The sequence below is a fragment of the Arvicanthis niloticus genome, chromosome 13 (assembly GCF_011762505.2).
Source record: "Arvicanthis niloticus isolate mArvNil1 chromosome 13, mArvNil1.pat.X, whole genome shotgun sequence".
Taxonomy (NCBI): Eukaryota; Metazoa; Chordata; class Mammalia; order Rodentia; family Muridae; genus Arvicanthis; species Arvicanthis niloticus.
The window spans coordinates 65863181-65890325 of record NC_047670.1 but is presented as its reverse complement, the minus strand read 5'-3'; the positions used below and the strand labels follow the sequence as shown (position 1 = coordinate 65890325).

Here is a 27145-nt window from a genome sequence, read left to right as displayed (position 1 = left end):
GGCTAAGACAGAGGAACTACCTGTTGGAACATCAAGGAACTGTAGAAGGTCCTTGACATTGTCACATTTTTCCCTTGGTTTGTCCTGAAGACTAATAAAAGTATATAGACTTTGAAATTTCTTATGATATATTAAATATGGCTGTTGTTTCAACAGTTGATATGTTTTTTGGATTATGACTTGATTACAGGTTAGGGTGAAATATAATTCACTGGCATGTTAGTTCAGAACTCAGGCCTGATCTGATATAGGCACAATCTTAATTTCCAGTTTTCTTCTCTCTTTGCCTTTGTATCATGCATCTGTGTTCTAGCACAGAGAGCAAAGGTACATAAAATATCTTTGAAAGTTGTGATATCTTGATTAAAACATTTTTCTTCTTAAAGCTATTGGTTTATTTTTTTCATAGATGACCCTCTTATTTTACTTCAACAAGAAAATACTTTTCAATTAAGAGAATTAATCTCCCTCCCCCCCCCCCCCCATTTCTCTTGTTGCTGGTATTTTTGTTTGGGGGAGAGAGTTAATTGTTTTTGAAACAGCATCTTATTTTGTAGTCTAGTATTCTCAAATGCTGAGATTATTGTCATGCCACTTTTTTTTTATTTTATTAGATATTTTATTTACACTTCAGATGTCATCCCCTTTCGCCATTCCCCCCACCCCCCTTAGAAATCCCCTATCACATGCCCCCTTTTCCTTTTTGCATTTATACATTTTTTAAAATAATGTTAATCATAAGTGTTATAAGTTTGGAATTGTTCAATCAGAGGTGTAACCCACTGACCGACCTAGCTATAACAACTATCTTTGACTGGTGGAGATACATGAATATCTGCCTCCCTGTCTCCCCCCTCTTTCTCTCTTTCATCACCTAGCTTCTCCTATCCTTCTTCTCCTCCTCTTCTTACTCCTTTTCTTGCTCTCAGTACTCCTCCTACCTTAGCTCCTCCTACACATCACCCTTCCTGTTAAAATGAAACTTTTCTCTCAAAATACAATTAGAGCATAATTATGCCAATTTGTACCAGTGAGGTACAAGATAGTCCTAATACCCAGTCCATCATTTTGTTGACTAACCAGCACCTCTGTCATCTATCCTAACTAAAACATTTAGTTCTGAACCTGGCTTTAGGATGAATGTCAGCTGACTACCATCCACTCAAATCTTTTCTCTTACGGTAAATAGCTATAAGTTTTCAACCCCGTCAGAAATCCAGAATGACTGAGTTAACTATAATTGTGGGAAGCACAAAGCATAGCTTCTAAAACTTAGCCAATTTATAGAGACCTCTGAACACCTGAAAAGCCCCTATACTACCAAATGTTGGAGCATCAAATCTTCAGCCTTCTGGCCCAGAATCATCTGACAGACCTTGGTGATGCAGGATTATTAAGGACTGATTACTCTGTCTAGGCAGATATAATCAGTCGACTATTCTGCATGTGTGTCCTTTTCTGGACAGTAATTTGTCTGTAGATGGAGAGAGGCAATTCTTGCCTAGTGGCTGTTACCACACAACTGGAGTAACTCCAAGGATGCTCAATTTCTTCTTAGAATCCACGACAGGAAGCTGTCAGGAGCAGACAGGTCTCTAATCAATATGAACATTAATATATAAATATTTGTAGCATCAGTTCTATGGACTTCTGATGTTTGAAAACCAACTATCCATGTAAGGTAACCTGGACTGTTTTCTGTTAACTCCTCTCAGCTATTTCTAAGTAAAATATGGAAAGCACCCTAACAATAAACTCAAAAATATGAATTTGCTGTAGTCCCTTAACTCATAGGTTAACCATCCCAAATCAGTTAAAAAAGGGCTGGGTCTAGGCATTGTATTCCTAAACGTGTTATACAGGCACAATGCCCATGAGTGTATCAATATTCATCTCATTTTTATATTCATAAGAGGCTCGTACCAATGAAAACCTTAAATTTGAGATCAAAGTAAATTTTGTACCATTTAAGAATTTATAACTTCATCTTGATAATAAGTATACAGATTTCTACCAGTAGGTTATGGCTATACAATAAGTCCTAGCTAATCCCCCCTGTTCCAACAAAACCACTACTTGTCCCTAGAAAGACAGACCATTATTAACCACATTAGTCCCCAAGCTCAGGGAATAGGGGCGCTGACTCTTCTTTAACTTCTTCAAGCTGATTAAGGGCATTGAGATTTTAGAAGAGGGGTCGGGGGAGAGTAAGTTGATAAGCCTCTGATGCTGTGTCTTCACTGCATCCAGATGGAATTCCAGGACATCAGAGGTTTGGGCAGGTCTGCTCAGTATGCTTGATGAGTAGATACACCAAGGCTGTGTATTCTGCAATATACAATTCTCAGAACAAGTTTTAGTATCAAGAAAAAAAATTTTCCACCCCCAGGGCGCTGACATTTTTTTTTAAAGATGTTGGTTCTGAAGACTTTTTTTTCCTGCTTCTTAAATTTGGTTGTAGTATTTACGTTTCAGATTTTATCCCCTTAGCCTACTTCCTCCCACCACCCAGAAACATATCCCATCCCCCTCCTCATGCTTCTATGAGGCAGTGACCACACCTACCCCCCTCACTATCCCCTCCCCGCCCTCACATCCCCCCCCCCCCAACTGTGTGTTCATTCATTCATTTTTCATTCATTTTTTTATGGGACCAAGAAACTCCTCTCCCACCTATGTCTGACAGGGCCATCCTCCCCTACATATACCTCTGGAGTCTTGGGTCCCTCCCTATGTGTTCCCAGGCTGGTGGTTTAGACCCTGAGGGGCTCTGGTTGTTTGGTATTGTTGCTTTCCACCTGGGGTCAATAACCCTTTCTGCTCCTTCAGTCCTCTCACTAAGTTCTTCATTGGGAAACCCCTGATCATATCAGTGGTTAATTGTGAACATTGTCCTCTGAGTGTTTTAGTCTTTGGCTGACCTCTAAGGAGACAGCTATATCATGTTCCTCACATTATGCACTTCCAGCCATCCACAACAGTGTTTAGATTAGGTGGCTGTACATGGGGTGAATACCCAGGTGGAAAGGTCTCCTGATGGCCCCTCCTTCAGTTTCTGTTCCATGTTTTGTTTCCCTATTTGCTCCCTTGAGCATTTTTATTTCTCGTTCTAAGTAGAACTGAGGCATCCCCTCTTGGTCTTCCTTCTTCATGAGCTTCATGTGGTCTGTGGGTTGAGTCTTCGATAATCCAAGCTTTTGGGCTAACATCTGTGGAGATATGTTTGTGTAACTCTCTTCTTTTGGGGTTTTTGGAAGATTACTTTCTTGCTTTTTCTAGGTTGTAGTTTCCCTCCTTGTGTTGGAGTTTTCCACCAATTATTCTTTGAAGTGCTGGATTTGTGTTGAGATACTCTGTAAATTTGGATTTGTCATGGAATATTTTGGTTTCTCCATCAATAATGATTGACAGTTTTGCTGGGTATAGTAGTCTGGGCTGGCATTTGTGTTCTCTTAGGGTCTGTATGATATCGGTCCAGGATCTTCTGGCTTTTATGGTCTCTGGTGAGAAGTCTGGTGTAATTCTTATAGGTCTGCCTTTATATGTTACTTTGCCTTTTTCCCTTACTGCTTTTAGTATTTTTTCTTTGTTTTGTACATTTGATGTTTTGACTATTATATGGCGGGAAGTATTTCTTTTCTGGTCTAAACTATTTAGAGTTCTGTAAGCTTCTTGTATATTTATGGACATCTCTTTCTTTAGGTTAGGGAAGTTTTCCTCTATAATTTTGTTGAGGATATTTACTGGTTCTTTTAGTTGGGAGTCTTCCCCCTCATCTATACCTATTATCCTTAGGTTTGGCCTTCTCATTGTGTCTTGGATTTCTTGTATATTTTGGGTTAGTAGCTTTTTGTATTTTGCATTTTCTTTGACAGTTGTGTCAATGTTTTCCATGGTATCTTCTGCACATGAGATTCTCTCTTCCATCTCTTGTATTCTGTTGGTGATACTTGTGTCTATGACTCCTGATCTTTTTTTTAGGTTTTCTATCTCCAGGGTATTGTCCCTTTGTGATTTCTTTATTGTTTCTACTTCCATTTTTAGATCCTGCATGGTTCTGTTTAATTCCTTTTCCCGTTTGGTTGCATTTTCTTGAAATTCCTTAAGGGATTTTTGTGTTTCCTCTTTAAGGGTTTCTATCTGTCTACCAGTGCTCTCCTTAAGTTCTTTGAGAGTGTTATTTATGTCTTTCTTAAAGCCCTCTATCATCATCATGAGAAGTGATTTTAATTCTGATTCCTGCTTTTCTGGTGTGATGGGGTGTTCAGGGCTTGCTCTGATGGGGGAGCTGGGTTCTGATGATGCCATGTAACTTTGGTTTCTGTTGCTTACATTCTTGCTCTTGCCTTTTGCCATCTGGTTAACTCTAGTGCTGCCTGTACTTGCTATCTCTGACTGAAGCCTGTCTTTCTAGTTATCTAGCTTGTGTCTGATCTCCTAGGGGTCCAGATGTCTCTGTGATCTTTTCCAGCTGCACTGATTATAGTGGTACCTCTAGGATGCCTCAGGATATAGTGCCTCCAAGGTAGTAGTCCAGCTAGGTGTCTGGTGTTCTGGGTGCAGTGTCTCCTCTAGAATATCTCAGGATACGTTGTCTGAAGCTCTGAGTTCATATGTTCCTCTGTGGATCTGGATTGAGTGGAACTTCCAGTATGTCTCAGGTGGAATCCGGGGTCCACACAACAGCAGACCTGGCAGAGGTCTGATCTAGGCCTCAGATCTGAGAACTAGTTTCTAAGACACTGTCCAAATTAGAGCGCCTGGGATCCCTGCTTCCTCTGGGTTCTTGGATGTTGGAGGCAGAGCTGCCACCCAAGATCTGCTCAGTGCTCTGGCCCAGACCGGAAGGAACCAGTGTTCCAGGCCAGGAGTGACTTCCTGGGTCCTTTTGGTTCCCAGTTACTCCCTGTTTAGGGCGGGCCCTGCTGTCTGCTTACCTAAGATACTGCCTGAGTTCGAGCACCTGGGATCCCTGCTTCCTCTGGGTTCTTGGATGTTGGAGGCAGAGCTGCCACCCAAGATCTGCCGTCATGCCACTTTTTAACTGTGTCATCAGTACATACCCTCTTACCCATGATATATAAACATAGACTGATGCTTTAGGAGCTAATAAAAGAGCCCCCAAAATGAAACTTGGATGTGACTCTTCTATGACTGATAATTGATCAGCTACTCTCTAATTCACTCTTCTCATTGACCAGAACACATTCCAGTCCAAACTTAGCCCATGCACTTGAGGAATCCAGTTAGTACCAGTATCAGCTGGTAGCTGTCTGTAATACTGGGGCAACCAAGTGTGGTGTCATGTTAATATATTTGTGACAAAATGGTTGCAATCGAACTAGGACTACTTAAGACAGCCCTTGCTGCCAGGAAGAGCACGTCCCATGTGCCTTTGATGTATGACAGCAATATTCTTAGAGGTGTTTTTTTTTTTTTTCTAGGAGAGTTTGTTTTTCATTTTGTAAGAAAGGCATCACTATCATTTTCTGTTCTGTGTCAGCGACTGAAGCATTGAGGGCTAACTTGTCATGACAGGCTTCGCTCTATTCATTTGTCTCTTCCACCACTCACCCTCATTGACCACAAGTGTCCTGGCTGTCACCTTCTTTTATTTTATCATTGAGATTATAATATGATTACAACATCTCTTCTGTCCCTCTCCTCCCTCCAAGCCCTCCCACAGGACCCTCCCCACTCCCCTTCAAATTCATGGTTCTTTTCTCACTGTCATTGCATGCACATATGTATGCACATATATATATTTTAAAAAATATTCTGTCCAATAGTCCTTTATCTTCTTAGATTATAATAATTCTCAATTTTTTGATAGTCTATGGCAAATAAATCTAAGTAACTTAATATATCATTAGTATATCTATCTGCTTTGTATAAAATTGACAGAATAAAAAAACTGTAGCTTTAAGAAGCTAGAGAATAAAGCTTTGAAGGTTCTTAAAACATGCTTCGTGTGCGTGTTGATTTAATATCTAAATTGTGTTAGATGCGTGACAGTTTGTCCACACTCTGCTGCTTCTTAAAAGGTGCTGTATTTTTTAGAGCTATTTGCCTGTTATTTAAAATTCAAGTTTGGAAGGCGTACCCCACATCTGAGACAGTAGCGCATGCGCAGGCTCCCCTCGTTTGTTCTTAGGCCCCTCCCAGGAGCTAGGAAAGCATCTTCGTGGGCTCAGGCAGCCCTAGTGCTTCTCTTTCCTTGGGGAAGGAGATGGTGAGATGGCTGAGGGCTGCCTAGGGAGCTTTTGGAGAAGATGATGCTTTATCTGACTAAAGGAGTCCTGCGTCAAGTCTAAATGAGATAACCTTTTTTGTTCCTAAGTTCTTAGACTTTAAGTTCTAAATGAAGGCCTAGTCCCTTGAAAATTCAAACTGTTGCATAAAGGTTTAGAAGGTAATAAGTTTAGTGGTAGCCAGTCATATTAAACACTGACGGACATATGTGGAAAAAACTTAGATTTTTTTTTTCAGGAACGTGGTTGCAACTATAGATGATCATATTTAACAAATACGCCAGTCTCCTTGGAACAAAATACTGCATGTTCTCTTTCAGTGTGTTTCTGGGTATGTAGGTCCCGTCAGGATACACAGATGATAAAATCACATGTGTATATGTGACATGAAGTGAATATGTGTAGTGGAAAAGCCCAGAAGAGCAAAAAGAACTAATGGTGCTGGGTGGAGAAAGGTCAGGGGTCAGCCTGAGAGTGTTTACCCAGAGGACACTGAATCCTTGCATGAGGATGTCCTGAGAGGACCCAGTATAGTACACAATGAAAACACACCAGTGAAAATAAAAAATAACCTTTTTAAATTTGGCTCGCGTCATAATTCATGAAATTTGCTAGCATTTACATATATTAAACCTTCCATTACGGCTTATGTTTTTTGCAGAGGAGAGTTGAGTCTTTTTTTTTTTTTAATTAGCCAGCCAGTCTGCATATTTTTAACTGGTAAGCTGAGGTCACTTGAATTGAAGTTGGAATCGAGAAAGCTTGCTAATTTTAAGTTTGTAAGTTCTTTTACTAGTTGGCTAGATTACTCTTTGTTCATAGTGCCTACTCTCCTGAGTTTAGAGGCGCTCTAGTTCTAGTTCACTGGGGTGGACATGATGGGCTCTTTCTTGTATCTCCTTTATTTATCACTTCCTCTCATAACATTTTCCTTTTCTCTCCGAAGATCAAACCTTTCCTTCTTCCTACTTTGCTCCTTTGATGTCTTGCTGACCTCACTCTCTGGGTACGGACTGATTTCCTCACTTATCTGCTTGCTGAGGTCATTGGTCTTTTTTTTTTTTCATCTCTTGCTCTTAATCTGGCTTTCTCTCTATTTCAGCATCTTCAAAATCAGCTGGAGAGGTTATAGATTTTGGAGGATCCACATTGCCAATAACCCTTGAGATGAGAAGACTGTTCCACCTCCCCACTATGCAAGCATGCAACGGGAGCTGTGCGCATGGCTCGGCTCCCTTCTTGGAACTTGTGTTTGGATTTTACAATTGTCTGACCACCAGCTACTCCTATAGATTTCTGATGTTCGTCCTTTTTCTTCTGTTGAAATAGAGTCTCTTTTTTTCTTGATACTTCTGTTTCAACAGGTCAGACAAAGGTGGTTCCTAGCCTGTCACCCTATCCAGAAGACCCCCAAAGCAGTCTTCTCATAGAACAAGTGTCCTTTTGAGATTTCTCTTCCAGTTCCAGTTGGTTATTTCATTGCCTGTAAGACAGAGTCTAAACATGACTGCTTTCAGGGCTGGCTCTTTGGAGGCAGGGGTGTGGAGGACTGGGCAGGATCTGGGCAGTGTCTGCTTAGATTCACCGTGCATTCAGCCCAAAGGAAATACGAGGGCTCTGGATGGAACATCTCCGTCCTTGGTGTGTGTCACTTCACTACCATAGGGTTGTCTGCTAGAAAATCCGTGGTCCTCCATGGCAGAACAGCTATTAAATTTCATGGAGGCACGTTACACATTACACAAAATTATTCTTTTCTTTATTCCACACCATAAAATAAAATGATCTGCTTCTATTTTTATTCTCTAATATTATCCAGTGTGTCCTGAGGACAGCAATATACAATCCATAAATAAATGTTTAATAAGTGAAGACTAATATTACCGGGCCAATATGCTGCAATGATAGCAACAGAATTCAGGTTTTTGAATCCCAGGACAGTGTCTGACCACATGTTGTTCCTAAAGCTCTAGTAAGACCATAGTTTGACACCTATATAATGTTGTATTTTAAGTAAACACAAACAATTTAATTCTACTTTCTATTGCATTCTGTAAAGTAACTCTGGTAATTTTGCAAGTTTTAAGTAAAAATTTTAAACATTAAAATAGCCTCACTTTGCTTTCCATAGCTCTTTTTTTTTGGGGGGGGGGGGCAATTCTGTTGAGTGTGTCAGTTCTGGTTGCTAGAACACTGAAAGACCCTGGCATGGAGTAGCATAGCAGGTACCAAGGCATTTCATTCAGCGTTGCATAGTTGAGTTTTCCTGACTAGTCCTACCTTGTGAGACTGAGTCTTCATTTTCTTCTGCAGATGACACAAAGACCCTTGCTGTACAGACCTCTGTATTAATATGTGCAGTGGCACCTGAAAATTGTTCTAGAAAAGGCACTGTTCGGGTGGAATGGATCAATTTTACAGATTTATATTTTTTAGCGCTTTATCCTCTGAAAACATTCACCATTTTCATGACAGGGGCTATTCCCCTGAGGAGCTATGGTTCTGTAACAGCTGTCATCATTCGGAATCTTCAAACTGCTTATGTAATTGTTACTGTGATCAGTAAAATAGATGCTCCAGGTTGCACAGTGATTTATAAATTTGGATTGCTGTTTTTAAAGAGAAAGATACAGTGTTAAGATGAATGAGCTGCGATGTTGTTAATATTTCATATAAGATTCATTCTCATTAGCTTAAAAACTAGCAAACAAGTCATCAACAAATCAGAGACGCATGTTTAAGACAGATTTTTTTATCTTTGAAATATTATGTAAGTATTGATTAATATCTCAAACAAAACTACAGGGTTTGTTTGGGTTTTTTGTTTGATTGGACGGTTGGATTTTTGGTTTTTTTGGTTTTTGGGGGGGTTTTTTGGGGTTTTTTTGCTATGAAAATAGCCAGCTTGATTTCGCATGCTGCTCAAACGCCCACTGTCACATTCAGAGTGCCGCAAAGCTAGGCAAAGCCACAGTTCAGAGTGTGCTTTTGGTGTTCCAATTGTTCCAATAGAAAAGTATTTCGTGAGAAACTGTTGTCTCGTTGAGTTCCAGTAAACAAGAAAAATAGATCATGTGGAGACTTAACCTCCCAGAAGAGCACAAGCTCCCAGAAACCACCCAACCATCCTCATGTGCAAACATCAGTGCCCCCTCTTATACAAAGCTGACACGCCCTTCTCCTGCAGCTTCTCGGCAGAGATCCATCACGTGTTCCACCACCACCATGGCTCCATTACAGTCAAGTCACTCCATTGTCTTAGAGCTGATTCTTGATGGATTTAGTGAACCTGTTGGCTGCTGCTGTGTTGAGGGTGGGGCATTTCGTCTTGGAAGCACTCAGCCTTCTCTCTGGAATAACTGTCTAAGAATGGCTCCTCCATGTGATCCCGTAAAGGGCTTACACGAATTCTTGTAACAATGCCGTTAGTGTCATTAGCCGTTATTTTTTTTTTCAGGCGGCTGCGTCTCTCTATGTGGTTGACAGTTTCCTTGAATGATGACCAACAACAACCAGTCTGTTCTTTGCTCGCAGGTACTACAGCGCAACCATCCTGCAGATGTCCGGCGTGGAAGATGACAGACTTGCGATATGGCTGGCTTCGATCACGGCTTTCACTAATTTCATTTTCACACTGGTGGGTGTCTGGCTCGTCGAGAAAGTGGGTCGCAGGAAGCTGACTTTTGGTAGTTTGGCAGGTAGGTGCCTGGATGTCAAATCCTGCTTTAAAGAACCTTTTGATAGTGACAGCGATTCTCTTTCGAGATAATGACAGACTGTGAGAGTGATTTTTGAGCTGAGCAGCCCAAACCTAGAATGATGGACAGAAAGTAAGGAAATAAAAGATAAGATTCTTCAACCAATTCTGTGATAAGTGGCTAAAAACAAGACCGTGATTCGAAGACACTGTAAGGACGCATTTACTGAGGATGTGTTTCGACAACAGTTGGAGAGCTGCTGAGAGGAGAAGCAAAGGTGAAGAGCATAGCCAGAGTCTTCTCTGCCCTTGCTTGAGAAGCTTGTCATTTACTGTCTTGTTCTGCAACATTGTAGTTTTGAATCTGGAATCGTGTGGAAGCAAATATTAGAATCTTTCTTCACAAAGCAAGGACAGACTTACTAAAACATTGAAAAGGGCCTAAATTCTAGGGCAAAATCTGATTGGTCAAGTGTGTGTTGGTATCATAGCAAATAAAGGAAAACCACAAATGTCTTTTGTGTTAAAAGTTGGCCCTTTGACCTGTTGTTTTTCTGTGAAGGGCTCTGCAAAGGGTCCCACCTTTAGCCTTGTCTTTACATGGTTCGATCACGTATTTTTTACAAACACATTCGGCTGTATCCCCACAGCAACTCACTCAAACACAATGACTTTAGATTAGCATTAACTAAAATCTATCTAAACAGAATTGTATCTAAAACAAAAGTTCATCTCACAAAACTCCTTTAGCACTTACCACAGTTTTGGGTGCGAAATTACATTCTGATTTCCAAAATCTAGGGGTTCGATCCTTCCTTCCTGGCGTGAGCAGGATGATGTTCCCACTCCCACCCTCCATAGCTGAAAGCCCTGTTTCCAGTCAGCAGAAGTTCACTTCAACTGTCAGCGCTGAAGCAGAGGTGAAAGGTCACCTAGGGCTCAGGGTTAAACCTAGGAGCCCCGAATTAAGGGAAGACAGGTGAGGGACAGGAGGAGGTTTTAAAGCAGGCATTTATAAACCGGTTGAAGTAAGAAGAGACATTTAGCCTGGAGAAAAGATGCAAGAAGATAAAAGGTGTGTTAGTCTGCAGATAATACATGCTAGGTGAACCTAAATATGTCTCCTTTTTTCCCACTCAGACAGGGCCTCCTACTAAACCGGAAGCTCACATGTTGGTTAGAGTTGTCAGCAGGAAACACCAGTGAGACTCCTGTCTCCACTACTCTAGTCTTAGGATTTTTAAGACATAAGCTGTCACACCTGAGTTTTTATCTGGGCACTGGCAATCAAATGTATGTCCCAAGCATGCACAAAAAGCACTTAACACCATCTCTCAATGTTGAAATGAGCCTCAAGGGTCAGCAAATCCAGTCTCTAGCCCACCTTGTGAATGTGTCTCTAGGACTGCTTCCCCAATGATAATCTATCATTTCAAAATATGAGTCATTCTAATTCATTGATCGACTATGCCTCTATATTCACACACATACACACACACACACACACATACACACACACACACAAATAATAATACCATCATGATATTGGGTTGGACTGGATTCTACATATCTGTAACCCTAGCATTTGGTAGGCAAAGATAGGAGAATCATAAATGTAAGGCCTGCCTTGGCTACACAGTGAGATCAAGGCCAGTGCTCACTATATATCAAGATCCTGTCCCAAAATGGTAAAAAGATGATAATTAGTTTTGATAGTGTTATAATGTTCCATAATACTATGTAATAGTGAATTGGTGTTAATGAATTTGTACATATATATCAATTCTATAGGCTCTAGAAAAATAGAATTTAACGGAAATTGAAAGCTTTGTGTGTGTGTGTGTGTGTGTGTGTGTGTGTGTGTGTGTGTGTGCACATGAACATATGTGAGTGCAAGTGTATGTACGCACATACATGTGCACACATTTGGGTGTGACCAGGGCCTTGTGCTAGCCGTGTGCTGTACCTCTGAACTGCATCCCTAGCACATGGCTTATTGAGACAGGGTCTTGCATTATAGCACAGGTTGGAATAGATTAGTGATCCTCATGCTCCTGCCTTCCAAGCGCTAGAATTTCAGGAACATCCTATGAGACCTGGTGACACTTGGTCTCTCCAGCAATAGAAATGATCGTGAATCCTGTTTCTTAAAACGAAGAGTAGGTGTTCAGTCCATGCACTCATGGGAAAAGTGAATGAGTGCATGTGGTACATGCCTTTTGGAAAGCCGTTCCCTTTTTCATAGGCAGTATCTTTTTGCCTGCTTTAGAAATAATCAGTCTGGTACCTTATTTCGCTAATTCATGTCTCGCCTGATCAAATGCCATTAGGAGAATTTTTTGATTCTCACAGGAACATTTGGCATACACCTCTCTCCTTTTGTGCATCTATTGTGCTAGTCACTTGATAATAAGAGTTATTTTCATTGATTGATTTTTTTGAAATTTGTAATCAATCTTAAATCTTTTTTTTTGTCTGCTTATTGTTTTATTCTTAGAAAATCGTTACCAATTTACTCTGGTTAACAACTGGATTTGCTCTGAATTCTGCTTTCTTTGAGTCTCACAATGGGTGTGTGCAAGTGAGTTTTTCTGACCATTAGTTTACATAGTAAATAATTTTTTAATCGAGGGAAGATAAATCAAGGAATGTTATTCAGAACTACAATGTCAAACCAAGTCTGTGTTGAAATAACAGTGCTCTTCAGTAAAAAGTGTATTATTATTGTTGTTGTTGTTGTTTTATTTTTAGGTACCACAGTAGCACTTATTATTCTTGCCTTGGGATTTCTGCTCTCAGCTCAGGTCTCACCAAGGGTCACTTTCAGACCAACAGCTCCTTCAGGTCAAAATGCCACCTGCACAGGATACAGGTGAGATTCTGTTAGGTTCCCTCTTCTTCATCCAATGATGGTTATTTTTATTTGCTTTTAGAATTTCTAAAATACAGATAAATAGGAGATTGCTGAGTTTGCAGGCTTGTGTCTGAAGGGATTATGATGGGAAAAGTGTTCAGCAACCATCTGTATGAAAACCATAATCTTCAAAGACAGAGTATAAAAAAACTGAAGGAAAATGAGATGTGTAACACATTGGTGACATTCCTCTAAGAACCAAGATTGGGGATTAATACTTCATCAGTAATGTAGCAAGCTTAGTTTAGCTAACTAGCTGGCCGCATCTATATTGTAGGCAGAGTGAATAACTTCTGTCAGCTATTGGACTTGGCCTCCTGCAAGTCTTCATCGGACACACATTCTTTACTGAAATTCATAACCAGAATCCCTTTATTTAAATAGAGCAGAAAGCTCTCACAGCGTGGTTGCTCTTCCAGGAGCTCAGGAGGAGGAAGTGAAGGTTAAAAAAAAAAAAAAAAAAAAAATGTTTCAATGTCTAAGTTTCCCTCAGCTCTCATTAAGTCTACAGTGTGAACACTGAGTGCAAATCAATGCCCTGAGAGGCGTCCCGAAGGTGAGTTAATGAAAGAGTGATTGGACAGCCTTGAGAATTCAGACCTGTCCTAAAGAATGTTTCCTTCAGACGCTGGCTCTTTGGTTATTTATGACATAGCCTTAATATACATGTGGTAGCATCTGAAGATCTTTAGACACAACTGTTCCCTAAGGCATTCAGTTATAGAATCTCAAAGTACACATGAGCTATCTTATATGTTCTTGATGTACTTGAAAGTATCTATGGGATATCTATGGGGTGAGGACCTTGGAGGTTGTAGTAAATATGAAGTAACATGTAGAAAATGCCTAAAACAGCACTTGCATGTATAAGTCCTCAGTAAGTGTTATACCTTCAGATATAATTAATAAAACACATAATGGAAGTGAAGATTGGAATGGTAGGGCTCAGATAACACTAGCTTTGTGGGCAGTGCATGTGTGAATTGAGCCCTGGAACATTAAGTAGAGTAAGCCCATCAAGAATACCGTAGGACCAATGACTATGCAAGTAACTGGAAATGGTACTGGCTGGTTTTGTGTGTCAACTTGACACAAGCTGAAGTTATCACAGAGAAAGGAACTTCCCTTGAGGAAATGCCTCCATGAGATCCAGCTGTAAGGCATTTTCTCAATTAGTGATCAAGGGTGGGAGGCTCCATGGTGGGTGGTGCCATCTCTGGACTGGTAGTCCTGGGTTCTATAAGAAAGCAAGCTGAGCAAGCCAGGGGAAGCAAGCCAGTAAGTAACATCCTTCCATGGCCTCTGCATCAGCTTCTGCTTCCTGACCTGCTTGAGTTCCAGTCCTGACTTCCTTTGGTGATGAACAGCAATGTGGAAGTGTAAGCTAAATAAACCCTTTCTTCCACAACTTACTTCTTGGTCATGATGTTTTGTGCAGGAATACAAACCCTGACTAAGATGAGAACTGAGTAAGAAGAAAAGGCTAACCACGGGCCAATTAGAACACAGCAGACAACAAAGATGAGCCTATGAAAAGGCCAGCTCATCCAAAACATTAGAGCTTTTTGCTCTTCAGCTTGAGAACATGAACATTCATGCACAGCAAGATTCTAAGCAGAGGAGAGCCTTGCCCAAAATTTCCATTCTGTACCTCTCTCTGGATGTGTAGGTTCACAAACTCCATGTATCGGTAAAGGAAGGCATCTGTTATAGACATCTGTGATTGAGATGATAGTTGCCTGGACTGTGCTGCTAATGTTGGCAATTTAGAAAATGAGATTGATTCTCAACATAAACAAAAGAATAATCAGTAGGAATTAAAAATAAGTGACTGAGCTAAAGAGAAAAGAGTCTTCAGAAAATTTGAAGTATCTGCATGAGGGGCCAGGTAGAAGGTACTGTGTATATGAAACGAGGTAACTGAATGAGACAAGATGATAAGTTGTTGTGGGCAGATTGAGCTGTAGCAAAATGTTATACGGGCATTGTGGGGAGGAAGGTGTGTGACAGTCAAGGCTTAGGAATCGAGTGTATCAATGACTGGTAAGCATCAAAGATATGGATACAGCAATACCTGGTTCATAGCTAAGAACTTTACTGAGCCTGTGACTACCTTTGTTTTTCCACAGTAGTTCTCTGGTCAAACAGACAGTACTTTTCCATCTTTTGTGTTCTGTTCCCAGCATTGAGTCGCAAATACTCAGGGTGGACAAAGCACTTAATGTAACCTAACTTAAAGCTCTCTTCAGTCAAGGAAACAGAAGTCCACGAACACCATAGCCTCTTCCCAGAGCACTCTAGCTGACTTTATTCTGTAGGCCTCTCCTTCTGACTTCCCATGTGGAGTCCCATTAGCAGAGCCCCACTTACAGACATTCTAGTACCTTCAGGCTCTGTCTTCTTGCCTTAGACCAGAAGCCTTAGACCAGGAAGGCAATGTATCAGTGAAGACAACCTAGAGATTGGATAGTTTTACTAAACCACTGACAGCTAGCACATTACCTCTTCAGCACAGTCCTTACTACACTTGATGTCCCTTGGCAATCAGAATTCACTGGAGGACTGTACCTACAGCCCACCACACTCTTTTTTTTCTCTCTTCACTGTCTCTCAGTTGGAACAGTGACCTAGACTCATCACTGGAGGAGTTGAAAGCCACAGGAGAGAGGGACAGGGTGTGCAAGCATGCCCCTTAGCTTCCATGTTTTTCGTAACGCTAATTTCACTTTGCCCCTTCCCACTTCTCTCACAACATCAAGCCAAGAATACAAAGCTGTCCAGCATGGCTCCTTGTGTCCAATGATGGCACTTTGTGCTTTCTTCTTTAAATGAAGCATTCAGACAACTAAACTATAAACTTGGATGTCACCTGATCACCTCCTTGTGGCAGTGACACAAACTCAGGAAAGCAATGCTCCCTCCATTCCCCATGGTTCTCAGCAGCCATGTCAAGTAATTCCAGACTTGCCACACTCGTTCCTTCTCCTGTTTAGCCATCTTTAAGAGTCGATCATCATTGGCGTAGCATTGAGATGATGTCAGATTCAATCATAATGTTTAGGTAACATTGAAATGGGCAAAAGTCCTACTCTCTGTTCCTGTTCCTTATTTTAACATCATGGCAATGAGTCCGCCATTTCTGCCCATGCTTAGCAGCTGAGGAGTGAGTTTATGACTACACAGAGTCATATATCACCCTTTGAGTCCTCCATGACTTGTTTTTTTTTTAATTTTGATGACTTGAAGTTTGTCAAAAACTTGCATTGCTCTCATAGCATTAAGATTCTATAGTCAGAAAGCTCTTTCTGGGGTCAGACATGGTGGTAAGAACCTATAATCTGTGTACTTAGAAGGAGGATGCAGGAGAATCAGAAATTTAAGACCATTGCCAGTCTAGTCTCTATAATACATTCTCATTAAAAACATTGTGTTTCTTGGTAAGTCAGTAATATAAAAGGGAGGAATCCAAGAATAAATGTGCAAAGAGTAAGGGTAGTGTATTCCCAGAAGCATCTATCATGTCTTCTATGCAGGTCATAAAGAGGCATGAGGAAGCTGGGCATGATAGCATTCCATTGCTCAAGAGACAGAGGTAGGCAAACACCTGAGGATTTGATGCCTGCATCATCTATGTAGTGAATTCCTGGCCATTTAAGGCTACCTTGTGAGACTCTGTCTCAAGAAAAAAGAAGATGTGAATTCTTCAAGGAAACTTGTCTTTATGAACATTGAAAAGAACACACAAAAATGGACTGGATGAATGCTGATACAAACATGCCTATCCCTGATACAAACATGAGAGTCCCTGGAATACAGGGGGATTTCATGGGCAATAAGATGAAAAAGATGTAATTAGATTTGCATATTTAAGATATTACTATAGCTGGAGAATGGAGTTAATGAGAGAAGAACAAAGGGATGAAGGGACATGGGTAGCCTAGGCAACAATAATTATAATCTTGGTGACAGTGGAGATAAATTTGGGATATAGCATGAAAGGTAATGACAAGAGTGAATGGTTGCTTGGGTGACAAGAGAGAGCAAATATGTTACAAAATGACCATTGGCCTTAGCATCTGGCATCTGCAGTGTCAGTGTAGACTGACTTATCAATTTGCTTTTCTGTTGCTGTTCTAAATATCATAACAAACACAATCTGAAGAAGAAAGAGTCTTATTAGCTTATACTTCGACATCACAGTTCATTGAGGGAAGTAAGCATCAGAACCTGTACAGGAGCCTGGAGCAGGAAGTGGAGAAGAGATCATGGTTGAACACTATATACTAGCTTGCTACTCAGCTCACTCAGCCTGATTTAGTATACAATCCAGGACTACCAACCCATGGTTGGCATCATACACAATACACTTCGCCCTCTCATATCAATCATGAATCAAGAAAATGTCCCACAGTCTTGCCTACAGTCAATGTATCAGAGACATTGTGTCAAGTAAGAGTCCCTCGGCCCAGATGATTGTAGCTTGTATCACATTGACAAAAATACTGACCAGAGCATCTACCTCTTAGGATCATTTTCAATGGTAGGAGTCTGAGACTCTTCCAATTCTCTTGCTCTAGACAGGGCACTAATGGGGGAGCACTTAGCATTTTTGTCACTCATATTCCTACTGTATCTATATCCTCATTTATTCCTTTTGAACTCAAAATATATATGTGAAAACTTTTCTGAACTTATTCAATTAGTTCCAGATGTCAACAAGAAGGTAAAAGAGAAACAAAAGCATATGTATCTCAGATAACCCAGATGTCTTATTCACTATTCTTGTAAGGTGAAGAGACACCTCGGTCAAGGCAACTTAGATTAAAGTGTCAGAGGTCCAGGTCATGGTCACTGCAGTGGGAAGCAGGCAGGCATGGGATTTGAGTAGTAGCCGAGAGCTTTATATCCTGATCTGTAGATTGCAGGCTGAGAGAGGAGCCCTGGGCCTGGGGTAGACGCACTAACACTTCTATTCTTCTTCTAGAAGTTTGGTCATTGCAGGGAACCAATAAAACCAACTTAGAGTTTGGTTAACATTTAAATAATACCATTTTTTTATTGTGGAAAAAAAGAAGGTATAAACTGCAGAAGTGACTGGGGTGAGAAGACAACCTGGTAGGAAATGTCATTAAATGACAATACTAAATACAAGCCCTGACAACACTTAAAACTATTTTCTAAGTTTAAACAAAATGAAAATCACCTTCTGGTAAGTCATGTTGACTGAATGATAAAACAGCTACCTATCAACAGCCAAGTGTGTGCCTGTTACATATTGCTCATCCTACGCCAGTCGGTTATGTAGACACCCTCCTGTGCTCTGTCTGGCATGCAGGAAATGACTGCTGCTTTGCTCCAAAACATTGTTTGTTTTGTTTTGTTTTATTTTGTTTTATTTAACAATCTTAGTAACCACTTAAAATGACTCTTCAGTAAAACTAGCTTTAACCACTATGTCTTAGGCAGGCTTGATGTTTGAACAAATAGATTTGATGGGAGGAGGTAAACAATGCTAACTAAAGGACAAGTATATATCCGTACATAAGTTAGAAAATTAATTAAAATGTTAACATATTCTATGTACATTTAGGGTTAGTTCTCATTTTTTAAAATATTTATTCGTTTATTTATGTATATAGCGTTCTGCCTGCATATATGCCTGCAGGCCAGAAGAGGGCACCAGATCTCATTACAGATGGTTGTGAGCCACCATGTGGTTGCTGGGACCTGAACTCAGGACCTCTGGAAGAGCAGCCTGTGCTTTCAACTTCTGAGCCATCTCTCCAGCCCAGTTCTTACTTTTCTTTGGGGGAAAAAAAAGAACACTTTTGAGAGCTGCAGTAGGTCACTAAAAAGCAAAGCCTTGCCTTTACTGGAACTCATGGTGAAGACTGATGGCATAGCGCCTGGCTCCCCAAGCCATCGCAGCACACCTCATATGAGATGTCATTGCTACTCACCTCTTTACAGATCACTGTTTTCAGATGCATAAAAACATTCTGCAGGATCACAAAGGAACCCAGTACATTAAAATCTGTTGTCAGGCGTATATGCCGCAATATGAAGGATCAAACTTGACTCATACATGCTAGGCAAGTTCCCTGCCACTGAGCTACTCAGCCTGCCTTCCTCCCTCCTTCCCTCCACCTTCTCTCCCTCCCTCCTTCCCTCCCTTCCTCCCTCCCATCCTTCTCTTCCTTCTTTTTTTCCTAATTTTATTTCAAGGTGAATTCTTGCTAAGATGTCCAGGTTGGCCTCAAACTAGGAGTTCCCTAAACCTCTGGATTATAGGCCTGAGTTACTACAACGAGCTTAAAATCCTTCTTCAAATGAACTTGCTATACATAAGGGCATTCATCCCTCATTTCTAACATATGAAAAGCCAGAGGTAGCTGCAGCACCAGCTAGCATCACAGTCCTAGCATCTCAGTGAACGTCAGTGGTATTCAGAGATTTTTATATCTACTGTAATGGGACATGATGATATTAGATTACTGTGGCTGATGATAGTTTATTAGCTACATTTATAATTGAGGGAAATGCTTAATTTTAATAAAAGATTAATGAAATAGAGGTTTTTTTTTTAATCAAGTTTATGGCCCCATGTGAAAGATACAGCTCACAGCAGTGCACTCTCAATCTAATCCTTCCAAGGTGAGCAGGGGTTTCTTCAACTGCCATAGCAGAGAAGGCCCAAGAGTATGAGAGTGATCTGGGCAAAGGCAGGAGATTCATTCTCTACAGGAAATTAGAGCAGATTAGTCTTTAATGTTGCTAGGGAACGAGGTGCCAGTCTGCTGATGAGGCAGAAGAAATGAACAGCCTTGGGTACCAAATCAAGTCATGGGTAGGAAGGAGGAAGGCATTCAACAGTATCAGCCAGGGATGATCATTAATACCTTAAGGCTTTGTCGAGGGGCTTCTGCTTGACTCTGGGTGCTAGTTGGGAGTGGTTCAGCAGTCCCTGAGAGACTAAACCAATCTGAAGTCTATTTGTGTTTGTGAGTGTAAGGACTGTGCACCTTTGGACATGTTCAGGATGAGCTGCTAATATGTTAAGTTTAGGGGAGAGATATGGCTAGTTCCATGAGGGCTACATGTCCTAGAGACTGACCAAGGAGAATGGATGGGCCAAATGTCTAATCATGCTTTGATTTGAAAATAACATTAATGTCTGTGAATTAAGTCCTTTACTTTTGCAGGAATCATTTCACATTCCTTATAGATGTTTTTGTCAAATGACTCTCACACATTCTTAGGAGGAAAATATTATGTTATTTGATTGTATGGAAGGAAGACAAAGGCTGGGAGAGAGTTTATAAGACTTAGTGAGATGTCATAGCTCTGTTGTTCTGCCCTCTGCCCTCTTTTAGTCAAACTAATGGCCTTTCTCTGACTACCTGACAGTCTATTCAAGCCCTGAAAACCATAGAAAGATGCTTGCATCAGTCCCTCATGGAGCAACAGGAATATCCATCTAGAAATCTATCTAGAAACACTAGGGATTTATCAAGACTCGCCCTTAAAAATGGAGTACGAAATGATGAAGGTCATTAAACCAGAAACACCCTAATGATCCAGCTTCAGAATGTACCACTTCATTGAACTAATATTAAAACTCTCAGGATATTCAGTCGCAATGTTCATTTTGTAACAGAAATGAGGTTCTGAGCTCATGCACAAATTAATAAACTGATTCAAATCACTTCCAACCCTTTGCTGTCTTATCAGTGTTGATTCTGAGAGAAAAAAAAAATCCTTATTTCAGGAGAAAATGCAGTTTTAAAAAAGTGATGCCTTAGAGCTTTGCCAGAATTTGAAGCAGCTGCCTTTATTTTCCCAGATTTTTATTCCTATATTTTAAAAATTTTTATGTGCACGAGTATTTTGCCTGCATGTATTTACATGTACCATGTGTACGTGTGATGACCATGGAGGCCAAAAGAGGTCATCCCTAGGACCTGGAACTATGGATGGTTTCAAATAGATGGTAGGAACGGAACCAGAGTCTTTTGCAAGAGCAGCAAATGCTTCTAACCACTGATCTTTCTTTCCCCAGCCCTGTCTTTTGTTATTAAACAAAGAAGTGCTAGAGGTTTGGGGACACAAGCACAAAGCCAGTCTCGGAGCTGGCAGTATACCTCAGCCATTGCTCTGTCTCAGATACCACCACCCAGCATCGTTTATGTATCTCGACATTGGATCAGCCTTCCTCAGGAAAGTTCCTAGAAAGATGTCTACTTTAGCTGTGACCAAGGGAGTGTGGCAAATACTGTGAGTTGGTTTTAACTCAGGCATTCTATGAAACTGTAGGCAAGGCACTCTGACCTTCAGTTGTCACTGATATTATCCACCATGGCTCTGTCATCAGTACCTTCTTTGAAGCCCGTGAGCCTCTTTATTCTCCTCCACAGTGTGCCACTGAAGATCTCCAAAATGTCAAGACAATCAAATTTAAACAGATTTTACACAGGAATTCTAATCATTTCATGTTTTCACTGTGCAGAGATGAGGTGAGCTTTAGTCAGATTTATAGTAGATTATAGTCATAAATTTTGTGGTGATAAGAAAAATTGACTAGATCTTTCCAGAACGGTACCAGAGATCAGTTCATTTTGTCTCTCTGTATTCTTGTTTTTTTTTTTTTTTTTAACCAATGTCTGATGAAGATACTGCTTTTCAAACTAGTTGCTTTGTGAACCCTTACTAACCAGTTTTATTATTTAGTAACCACTTTTAGTCTCTTACCTTACCCAAGTCTATGATTCCTCTTGGGAAGCAGATTCAGTAACATTATCCAACACTTAATTGTTCTGGCATAATATAGACTAAAAGACACGTTTGAATATTTTCATCTTCAGGGATAACTTGTTACCTATGATCACAGCTTACCTGTATTTTCACATTAGGGTAAAAACTATTGTGCTTTTTGTTTTAATTTTTTGTTATTATTCATGATATGTGTGTATGTGTATATGTGTTTGTATGTGTATATGTGTATGTGTGTATATGTATGTGTGTGTGTGTGTAGGTATAGATATGTGTGTACACATATGCCAGGCAAATCTTATTTAAAAAAAAAAAGCAGTTCATTGGGACTGATTTGAAGTAGCTGAGAGTTCTACATCTAGATTCACAGGCAACAGAGGCACTGAAACTGGCTTGGGGTTTTGAAACTCCAATGCCCACCCTTTGTCCAACAAGACCATACCTGCTCCAACAAGGTCCTGCCTCTTAATATCTCTCAAGTAGTCCCACTCCCAATGACCAAACATTCAAATATGTGAGCCTACAGGGGTCTTTCTTATTCAACTACCACATTCTACTCCCTCACCCCCATAGGTTTCTAGCCATATAATACAAAACTGCATTTAGTCTAACTTCAAAAGTCCCCATAGTATATCACAGTCTCAACAATGTTTAAAAATCCAAAGTTCTTCTGAGACTAAAGGCAATCTCTTAACCACAACCTCTGTAAAATAAAAAGAAGACCACATACTTCCAACATAAAATGGCACAGAATATACACCACCATCCCAAAAGTTATAGAAGGGTGTATAGTGAGTAAATATTGAGCCAAAACAAGATTTAAAAAAGGAATTGGGCAAACTCCAAACTATGTATCTCCATGTTTGATGTAAAAGTGTTCTTCAGAACTCCAACTCCTTTCACCTTTGTTGACTGCAACACACTCCCTCTCCCTTGGGCTGGTTTCACAATCTGTTCTTAGCTCTCCTTGGCAGGATACTCTGAAATCTCTAACTTCTTGGGATCTTCAAGACAATCCAGGCTTCACCTTCATAGCTTCACAAAAATGACCTCTCTGGGCCTCCATGCAGGGATACTCCTGATGCACTCCTGGTGTTGGCAGTTCTCCTGAGTAGTGGAAGAAGATTCCACAACCCCTCTCATGTATCCTTGACTCTAAAGCAAGAACTATGTGGCTGAAGCTGCCAAGTTCTGCTGCTTACTAGAGCTGGAACATGGCCCCCTTACTTAATTACGTTTTCACCATCTTTCTGTTGTTGATGGTTTCTTCCACTGCTTGAGTGTTTATTCAATTTCTTTTCAAAGTTGGAAGCATAGCTGGGTGTGCTCCTGTTCTGAAGTTACCACTCTCTTTAGTTATTTTAGCATCAGGCTTTTCTTTAAATTTTATGTCTTTGAGCACTATACGTAGCTCCGTTATACTTCCTGGTGCTCCTTTTCTCCTTAAACTGTACATCTTATATTTTTCCTCACCCAGCTTGCTCCATTTCATTATAGATCTTCCTAAGAGTGGCCACAAATAACCACACAACAGAGTCAATACTGGGCTGTCTTGAAATCTCCTCTGCCAATGCCATTGATTCAAAATTCTTCAACTTAGCCTCAGGCAGATTTTTTATTTTAAATAAGACAAAAGACAGTCATGTTCTCCACCAAACTTTCACAAGAACAAGTCTTGGGGCTACTTACTAATATTCTGCTTTGAAACCTCTTGATCTAGGCCATCATAATCTACATCGCTGTCTGCACCAGTGTCTTCAACACCCCAACAAGGCAGCCCATTAAGTTCTGCTTAAAGCATTTGACTGTCTCTGCCAACCAACATCCCAAAAGTCCCTATCCTGCCAACAAATAACATAGTCAGGCTTGTCAAAACAATTTTCCACTCCCTGGTACCAACTTCTGCCTTAGTTAAGTGTTATATTGCTGTGAAGAGACACAGTAGCCACAACAAATCTTATGAGAGAAAGCATTTAATTCTGACTGGTTTACAGTTTCAATGATGTAGTCCATTATTGTCATAGCAGGGAGCGTGGAGGCACACAGGCAGAATTAGGTGAGAGTTTTACATCTAAATCCACAGGCAGCTGGGAGAGACACTAGGACTAGCTCAGATTTTGAAACCCCAAAGCTCACTCCCAGTGAAGCACTTCCTCTGACAAGGACACATCTACTCCAACAAGGTCACACCTCCTAATACCTCTCCAGTAGACTCCATAATCACCAAACATTTAAATATATAAGCCTGTGGAAGTCATTCTTACTCATCTATCATAGCATGCATAAATACTGTTAATAGGCATCATTCATTGGACTATATTCCTTGATATTATATTAATGTGTTTGCCTGGCTATGTTTTATTAGAATTAATCAGAATTTTAAGCATTATGAATTAATAGTCTTGTCCATTATATTTTAAATGCTAGTAGGAACCAAAATCGGCCTCCTTTCATGTAAACATACAGTGCTGTGGCTCAGCTCAACTACAGGGGGAGCCCAAGAGGACTTTGCATTGTACTTTTCAAAAGTCAGTAGTTTCATGACTCTCTGCTGAATACCTAAATTACTGGGAAAAAAATGAAACAATGTAGAATAAGTCCATATTTTAGAAAACCATTACTTTTGTTATATATTAAAATAGCAACTCTTCTTTTATTCTATTAATTGCTTACTGGGTTATCTGTTGAGTCCTGGGACATTCTGAAAGCTTCTCGAAGCTGAGTACTGAGTTAATTAGAGTTACCCAGGACAACAACACAGAGAGGGACAGAAATGAGAGGGAGATTGAGACAATTGGCATTATATAGTTTTTGTTTGTTTTAAGGTTGGGAATAATGTTGTTGTTGTTGTTGTTGTTGTTGTTGTTGTTGTTGTTGTTGCTGTTGAGACAGAGACTCACTCTATCTCCCAGGCTCACCTAGAATTTGTCATCCTCCTGCCTCAGGCTTCAGGGCATGGAGGTTAAAAGCATGTGCTACACCTCTTTTGCTTTGATTTGCATAGAAAATGTGGAAAGATGCAGGAACTCAAAGTTCTTACATGGCAGAACTGAAGTCATATATGAAAATAGCCAGCACTAATAAAACAATGCACACTAGTAACAGAAACAGACCTGGGGGGGGGGCACTTCCAAAGCATTTGAGAGGTCTTGTGGGGAGAACCCAATACTGCAAAAGCACAAACCAAAGAGACCAACAACATTTTTAAAAGAAATATTTTGGGAGACTATTAAAAAAACAAAAGCATGACTGCTTTGAAATCCCTCAGGGAGAGAGTCAGGGTTGAAACTCAGCCTTCTGACAGAACCCTACAAGCTTTGGGAAGGATAAAGTATTGAAAGCCCAAACTTGAACAAACTCCAGAAAAGGCTAAGGAGTTTACATGGAGATGGAAATGAAGTGAACATAAACCCTGAGTTTCTGAGAGGTGACCTTGGTGCATCCTGCCTGGGATAGACTGGAGTAAGAGTAAAAGGAGTGATGGAAGAGGGACAGATTAGCTGCCCATCTGCTCTGTAAGAAAATCTCAGAGGAACCATTTACTCACCAGGCACAAGCACCAAGCAGACAGGTACAGCCAGAAGCACTTGGAAGGCAGCATTCAAAGCCAGGATCAGACACCATCAGTGAGCTCACACTGCACACAGTTAAGAGCAGCGTCTGGTGTGAAGGTTGCACTATTCTGTTGTGGTGAACAGACAGACTCTTGAACAGCTTTGCCACAACAGTGGAACTCAAGAACCCCTAATTTTTTATAGGACATTTATGATTGACTCTGCTTAAAACAAGAAAGGACAAATAAGACCCAACAGGGCTAACATACTTTCACAGTTCAGTTTACTTTATAGTTATTAGTGTTCAAAAAAAATTACAGGTGACAAGAAATGGATCTCTGAAATACTTAACCTTCAGCTTTGCAAAAGTCATAAAAGTTTCTTCTTTTGCCACTTCCTCTGCCTTTACCACCAGCCAAAACAATTGCCGCATCCTTTGGTTTCAAAATGAGAGATGAGAAAAAATCAATTGGTTCATGTGTGTGTTCAGAAACTTCTGGGTCCCGTTCGTAGTACAGTTAACATTGAGGCAGGTACCCCACCAGGATCTTTCATAGATTCTCCTCTTACCAGGCAGATACTTGTATTTGTCCCTTGTTGCCAAATCCAAAATGGTCTGGTGGGTTTAGAAGGCCACTTACCTTACCCCTGCATGGAGCTAAGTTCTAAGTGACCAGGCTGTACCAGACTCTGCCCAGAACTCTGTCCAATCCATCATTGCCCACTGCATAAATTCAGTCTGATGTGTCTGCCAGCAGAAGTGCCAGACAACCTTTGAGAAAGAGAAAATAATGTAGTGAGAAACTTGAAAAGCCTGTTAGGATGTGTTTTCACTTGTCCAGTGAACCTGAGATTCTCTTTCTGAAAGGCATTATTGAAAGCAGTAGTTCATTTAGGACTTAAGATTGTGAGTTGCGTTGGCTGTGTTTGTTTACGTTTGGTTGAGAAAATCATTGTTCCCAGTGTATGAATGGGCATTTTAACCTATTTAGTAAAGGAGATTGAGTGAGTTGATATGGTGAGACAGTGGCCCCCATTTAGTGATGTTGGATATGCAGGAACCAGTGCTCGATAAATGCCTCATCTGCTGGAACTGGGGAGAATTAGCAATAGCCACTCACCCATGGTCAGCGCACTCAGAGACTTGATTAAGGCATCTCTCCATTTATTAGGCTCTGTTCTGTTCCCTGGTACGTGATACTGACAGTAACCATGTACAGTGTTATGCCAGCTCTGGGAGGGAAAAATAAACAAGACATAATTAGAGTCGCTCATCACCGGGTTTATTTTTTAATTTTTATTTGCATATTGAACCCATAGGTGATTCTCATAGGTTTCAAAAGATTTTGATAGTAGCTAGCATTTCTGAATGAAATTAGAAATGGGCAAACGTATTTTTAAGCATTAGTAAAATGACTAGTATCGGTTCTGAATGGGAGCCTTCCAGGCCCCGTTTACAATATCGTGAATACTGTAGAAATCACCCTGCCCAGAGCTCCTGTATGAAATAGGTCCTAGTGTTCATCAATACAGTGGGAAGATGATTAATTTATATTTTATATGTAAACAGAGGAATGGTATCTTTTATAAAACAGTTACTCCAAATTGCTTCAGAACTTTTTTTGTAACTGTTTTTATAGTTTTGTAAATTTATAAGAGGAAAGGATAATTCTGTATGTCTGTAGTGTTTGCAGATGTCTATGCAGTTCCAGATGGGGAATGACCATTGTAAACTTGTATCCATGAGTTAACTATTCAATGGTGATAGCATGCCAGAGAGATGAGGAGGACAGAGATTGATGTGGAAAAATCAGTTCAGTGACCAGGCCCAGCTCAAGGGTAGTGTTTGCACCTACAGTATTAACTACTAATATGGAATTTTTCGCTATTTCTTTTTTAATTTGGGGGGTGGTGGTTACTTTTGTTTTATTTTTTATTTTACTTTTTTAACATTTTTCTG

General features: G+C 40.4%; 1 protein-coding gene across 1 annotated transcript in view; it reads left to right on the top strand.

The window, feature by feature from the left end:
- Slc2a13 (solute carrier family 2 member 13) overlaps positions 1-27145 on the top strand; it is a 299073-nt gene that overhangs the window by 216019 nt on the left and 55909 nt on the right. Inside the window, exons 5-6 of the mRNA XM_034516933.2 lie at positions 9786-9949; positions 12700-12820. Of these exons, the coding sequence (XP_034372824.1) occupies positions 9786-9949; positions 12700-12820 (285 nt within the window). The remainder of the gene's footprint in view (positions 1-9785; positions 9950-12699; positions 12821-27145) is intronic.